This window comes from Bactrocera oleae, chromosome 3 (assembly GCF_042242935.1).
Source record: "Bactrocera oleae isolate idBacOlea1 chromosome 3, idBacOlea1, whole genome shotgun sequence".
NCBI classification, from domain to species: domain Eukaryota; kingdom Metazoa; phylum Arthropoda; class Insecta; order Diptera; family Tephritidae; genus Bactrocera; species Bactrocera oleae.
Genome location: NC_091537.1, coordinates 23079069 through 23085739, shown reverse-complemented (window position 1 = coordinate 23085739; position 6671 = coordinate 23079069). Strand labels below are relative to the sequence as shown.

General features: G+C 35.7%; 1 protein-coding gene across 1 annotated transcript; it reads left to right on the top strand.

The window, feature by feature from the left end:
- The first annotated feature begins 293 nt into the window (after positions 1-293).
- Positions 294-4873, top strand: Lip4 (Lipase 4). Its single transcript, XM_014238142.3, has 5 exons — positions 294-1241; positions 1325-1502; positions 3512-3873; positions 3940-4098; positions 4257-4873. The coding sequence occupies exons 1-5, from the start codon at positions 993-995 to the stop codon at positions 4647-4649; spliced, it is 1341 nt and encodes a 446-aa protein (XP_014093617.2). The 5' UTR covers positions 294-992; the 3' UTR covers positions 4650-4873.
- Positions 4874-6671: the final 1798 nt, after the last annotated feature.

Sequence of the window (6671 nt, the reverse complement as noted above, 5' to 3'; positions counted from 1 at the left end):
GAGAGAGCAAGTAAAGTATGAAAAGTGAAACTAGTGGACTGAACTTTGAGAATATCGCATTAACATGAAGTGAATTAAGAATTGCTCTTTAATTGTTTAGAAGATTTAGAAAAACTAGAACTTTTAATGCATTGAAATAAATTCATAAAAATACCATAAAAATCAGCTAATGCGAAATGTTGCCAACTACACATTGCAGCAACAGAAATACATAAAGTTCAGTGATTGTGAGAGCATGCGAATCTGAATCAAAGCGTAAGTAGTTAGCGGCTGGGCACTATCAGCGTTCGCGCACAACAAAACAGTCGGCAATTGGTGATCGTGTGTAAAAGAACGAATATTTACGATTAAGTTGTGTTTTCATTAATGCCGCGTTTGAGATTTCCGACTTGAGAGTGTATATGCAAATGCTGCAGAAGTGTGTGTAAATAAAGACAAATCCAATTTATTTGCTTATAGAGCATCGTTTGCTTGATTAATGGTATGGATCGGAGCTATAATAGTGCGGACACTCGCCTTTATGCGTCATGTGTCATCCGCTGATAAGCGTCTCTTCCATTGACCAACACTTTCGTTAATCAGTAGCGTTTATTTTAAAATAATAAACACAAAAGGGAAAAGCAACAATAATCACTTCGTATCAATACGTATAATATTGGTCAGTGTCACGCTGTGTGGGACCAAACGGTAATCGCATTCAATGTTTAATCGTCAAACAACAGAGTTGTGAAAAACGTTTGTATATTGTGCGCTCTACGTTGCCTTAAGAAAAGTGAAGCGTTGAAAAGTGATATTTAAAAACTCGCGTGCCATAGCATCAAATGTGCATACACAACAAGTGGCGAGCCCCTTTTTGTATGACAGCAAACACACATAAATAGTTTACATACTGATAAAAAAAAAGAAGAAAAAAGCTAATAAACAGACTTTCCGCTCGAATCTTGCTTTCCAGCGTTCAGTTTTAAGTTGCCCGCCACGCAATCGACAACAACATGTCACGCTTCAAAAATTTGCTTCTCTCATTCTTGGTAATTTGCGTCTGCTTGGATAGCAATGCCGAGGAGGCGAATACTTGGTCATTGAAATTTGGTGATCTCTCGTTGTTCAATATACCGCAGTTCGGCCGCTCGTTCATTGAAGCGGTTGGTGTGGTTACTGATCATCCTTTTAACATAGTGGATATTTTGCCACGTGGTTCCGGTGCAAATACAAACATTCCAGAGGATGCACATCTGAAGACGGTAAAAAGTTTTAGCATAACGTAGTTATTATGTGTAACTGTGGTTTAAGTTAAAAGTTTAATCAATACTTGTTTTACGTTTAGCCGGAATTAATAAAGAAATATGGGTACCCTGCTGAAATCCATCACGTAATCACCGATGACGGTTACATTTTGGAGCTGCATCGCATTGCTCGAGCAGGTGCTACGCCAATTTTGCTAATGCACGGTTTATTAGACTCGTCGGCGACATGGGTTATGATGGGACCTGATAAGGGACTTGGTAAGTGATAACAACAAGTATTAAATTTGTCGAGTGAAAAAAACATCAGGCAGCAAAGAGAAACAACAATAACAATATACATATGTACGTTTAAAAGTGAATTTCTTAGAGCTTTCCGCAGTCGTGTTTTAATCCAGAACCGAGATACTTATAATATTTCGATGGTCAGATATTAATTTTGTTATATTTGTGAATAATTCCTCTACCATTACTACAGTTAAATTATTTTACCAATTAATAGAAAAGTATTGTGTATAAGTGTTATTTGCGAACTAGTCCCTCAGTTTTTGAAATATCGACCTGCTATTTTTGCACACATAATTTTCTCCCAAAGAAGCTGCTCATTTGTCAGAAGCGCCGATATCGGCCCACTATAGCATATAGATGTCATACAAACTGATTGATCAAAATCAAGTTTTGTATTTCACGAGATAATTTCACGAAATTTAGGACAGATTATTGTTCGAAACAACGACACAATTTCCGAAGATACCATATAGTTGCCATACAAACTGATTGTTAAAAATCAAGGTAAAACTATTTTTTTAAGCTCCTATGCTATAAGAAATAGGTATATCTATGAAGGGCATTATAGCTTCAGTGTAGCCGAAGATAACGTTTTTCCTTGTTTTATTTAAAATTTTCTTTTATTTCGTAAAAGTGACATTTGCGTCGTCTGTATTTGATAATATCTAAGCTGCTCTCGAACATATCAGAGCGCATAACTCGAAAAGTATTTGCCGGATTTACTTCAAACTTTCAAAAAAAAAAAAAAAATTTAAAAAATCCTTACTAGCCCTAATTCCTAAAATTCTATGATCATTATCGTTTCGAAATTAAACTTCTGCGATTTTAGTACTAATACTGAATAGTACTTCACCAGAAGAGTGGATTCCAGTTTGTGTTATTTTGGGTCAAGTACATGGTATTCATTAAATAACAACTAAGAAAAAATGCCGTAAATGCGGATTAGGCAATACCTTGAGCTAAATGAAAAATAGGACAGCAACAAACCGTTTTTCATCTGCTGAGTAATGTCCCATTGTTTTACTTTCTCCCACGCATTAAAATCATTAATATCAAATTCATTTCGCCACCTCTTCTCAAAACTATTATTTCTTTAATAACATCATAATTTAAAGTCTTGAATACATTTAAACATATTAACCAAATCTAGCGCAATCTTTTTACTATTGTCAGTAACTAATCAGCAACTGACACAATACAGATACAAATTATTATGTTAAAGATACTATTGAATATCAAGTGTAATTCCCATTGGGGGGAACACTGTATATAATTAATCATATTCATTTCATTTGAATTCCTCTTTCGATAACCTTTCATGATTATTGTGATGGGTCCGAGGTCCAAAATAAAAATAGAAGTAATCAAAATAATAGTAGAGATCACAAATAAAACAAGAAAAAACCCTTCACCGGTATATTTCTTATGACATAAAAGGGTATAAAAAGATCTTTATCTTGATTTTAATTGATCGGACGGACATGGCTAAGTCGACTCAGGAGATCATTTATATATATTTTATAGGGTCTACGACGTGTCTTTTATAATGTTACATACTTCGTAGCAAACTTAATATACCCTGATCGTGGCAAACTTAATATACTCTGCAATGAAGTCAACCAGAAGTAAGAACAAGAAAAAACGTTAGCTTCAGTTGCACCGAAGCTATAATACCCTTCCGAAATGCAAAGGCTCCTTACTTGATTCTGATCATTCAGTTTGTATGGCAGTTATATGCTATAGTGATCTGATATCGGCCGTTCCGACAATTCTTATTGAGAAAAGGACAGGTGCAAACATGGCTAAACCAACTCAGCTCATCATGCTGATAATTTATGTATATATTTTATAAGGACTGCGACGTTTCCTTCTGGGTATTACGAAGTTCATAGCAAACTTAATATACCCTGTTCAGGGCATAAAAAAAGAAAATGAAATTTATTGATAAAAAGTTGTTCAAATATACACATAATACCTCACAGCATATCTCCTCTACAATACCGGCTATGATGTATGGATGCCAAATGTGAGGGGCAATACGTACTCACGCAATCATACCAAGTACAGTACGAAGCATGCTAAATTTTGGGATTACACCTTTCACGAAATGGGGAAATATGATCTCCCCGCAAGCATTGATTACATTTTGGAGGAGACGGAAAATGATCAATTACATTATATAGGTCATTCACAGGGCACCATGACCTTTTGGATAATGTGCAGTGAACATCCTGAGTACAGTGAGAAAATCATTTTGATGCAAGCATTGGCCCCAGTAGCTTACGTTAAGCACAGCAAGAGTCCGGTGGTCGAGTTTTTGGCTTTCTTCCAGGATCCCCTCAGTGTGCGTAGAATTATAATATATTTATATCAAAATATTTAAAAAATTACAGTTTTATTATCCCGTTAGGTGCTCTTAAAGCTGATTGGTGCGCATGAGTTTTTGCCTGGTAACGAGTTCATGACAATGTTCGGTCAACTGATCTGCGATGAAGACACATTTACGTTGGATATTTGTTCCGATGTGATATTTTTGATTGCTGGTTTCGATAAAGCACAGGCCAATGAGGTAAGGGCTAGCCAAATAGTCTGTAAGTTGCCTTTGGTTGCAAAAAGCAACGGGTTCGAGGTTAAGTTTCTGCAATACGTGGCAATGATCAAGAATAGATATGAAATATTGGATGTATATACTTGTAAGTTTTATTTTTATTAATTTTTTTTGCATAGACAATGCTTCCAGTCGTCCTCGGTCATTCGCCTGCTGGCGCCTCTACCAAGCAAATGCAACACTTCGGTCAATTAAAACGTTCGGGACACTTCCGGCAATTCGATCACGGTTGGATACGGAATTACTGGATATACAACAATGTGTCACCACCGGAATATAATTTTGCGAATGTTCGTAACAAGGTGGCGCTACACTATTCTCAGAACGATTGGCTGGCTACGCCAGACGACGTCGAACACTTACATCTTCAGCTGCCGAATGTAATCGGCAAATTTTTGGTGAGCTACCCAAGCTTCAATCACTTAGACTTTGTTTGGGGTGTCGATGCACGGAAGCTGCTTTATGATCGTGTCTTGCGACTGATGAGCTTAGTTGAGCGTGGTGAATTTTAAAATACATTACTATATATATGTATATGTTATTATTAGTATGTATTGTACATAGTAGAAAACTGTAGACTCAAGTGGAATTGAGTAGTTGTAACTACCTAAAGTTTATAAGTATGGAATAACTTATATGCAGGTATTATAGTTTGTGTATAGTTGTATGTTTGTTAATTTTTTATCACGTATCTTATATTACAAGAACTTGAAATAAAATGTAACATAAGAGCGAACTTTGCTTTTATTAAATTTATATCTCAAGTGAAAGAATCAAACGAAAGAATTCATAATTTTAGTTATTATTTATTATATACATATACAGGCACATGCATACATACAGCCTTGCGTCTTTCAATTTAGAATTTCATTCAGCTTTAAGTAAACACGAATGGTAATATTTAGCCCTGTGGTGCAGATGTGTGCAGTTATGTACAGACTGTGCTCCACACACTGGCATTTAACACCGAAAGAGCTTTTAAATTTAAGGAATATGCTCTTGGAGTATTCCTGGACATTTTTGGAGCAATCAATAACGTTTCTTGGCATCTATTCCGAATAGTATAAAGTCAATAGGTGTTGATCCTGCTATACAACGTTGGCTATACAATTGGTTGAACATTAATGGGGAATAAACTGTTAAGGAACTTAGATGACAAAGCTTCTAAGATAGTGGCATATGCAGACGAAATTGCTATCTTAGTAACGGTAAGGAGTCTACACAACATTAGCAGTATTATGACCACCACTCTCAATACAGTCCAGAGTTGGCCATCGGGAAAATACAAAATCCCTTCTTCCTTTAATAAATGGGACATAACTCTCTCTCAAGGACCGCACCAAATACCCTGGGGTAGTCTTGGACAGTAAACTGCTGTGGAGGCACAATGTGAAAGGAAGAGTAAGAAAGCTCAGCGAGGCCTTTAATGCATAGAGGCAGATGCTCGCCATAACCTCGGGGCTTTCTCCTTCTCTCGTGCACAGCTGCTACACAGCAATTGTAAGACCAATTCTGCTCTACGGACTGTGGATAGGCTATCTGCCTACCGGAAGCCAATGGAAAAGGTTCAGCAGCTCGCTGCGCTGTGCACTGTGCGGGAGCTCTAAGAACCACTTCAACGGCGGCTCTTCAGCTAGTGCTAAACCTGGAAAGTGCACAGCAAAATCGGCTGAGCGACTACTGGCTGCAGGAGAATTTACATACAGAACCTTCGGACATATATATGCAGCTCGGTGATGGTGGTTTGACAAACACCGACTACATGATCCCACTTTTCAATTGAGAAAGAAGGTTCAGAGTAAATATAGAAAGACATGGTCATGGACATTACACATTTATATGGTTGTATATTTCAAGCAGAGGCCTTTGCTATTGTATGTATTTTGCTATATAATTAAAATATTGAAATATCAACAAATATAATATTAAAGAATTAATGCTAAGACTTTTGACTAATTTCTGTAGCAGAAAACCCCTTTCACATAAATACATAATACTATGTTGAAATGTGTGTACATTTATTAAATGTTTGTAATTTATAATTATAAAAGATAGTAAAAAACTGTCTCTGCAAAATTCGTATATCACTTACATAATAGATAACCTGTTTCAAATATTTATGTTTTTATAGCACAATATTCACAATGTTTCTTTATTTTAATAAAAGTATTCAGTTACTAGTTAACTACTATTTGTCAAAACTAAGTGAAGTGACTTTTTTGGCGCGTCAATTATCAGTAATCATTAGAGGTTCCCATTCAGACTCCATATTAGCAACTGCTTAAATGGGCAAGTGTAGAAATTTTTATCCAAATTGATAACCTCAGAGTGAAAAATAAACATTTATTTGATATTAAATAATGGTTTATCATATATAAACATAACAATCAATATTAACAAAATTAAATTCCTAACCATATGAAAATTTTTGTGTTATTTGTTGTTGTAAAGACTTTATTATTTGCAGCATTACATTGCAAGATTATATCATGTATGTATATGTAAATACTGCATAGTACATAGAAATCAGCAGC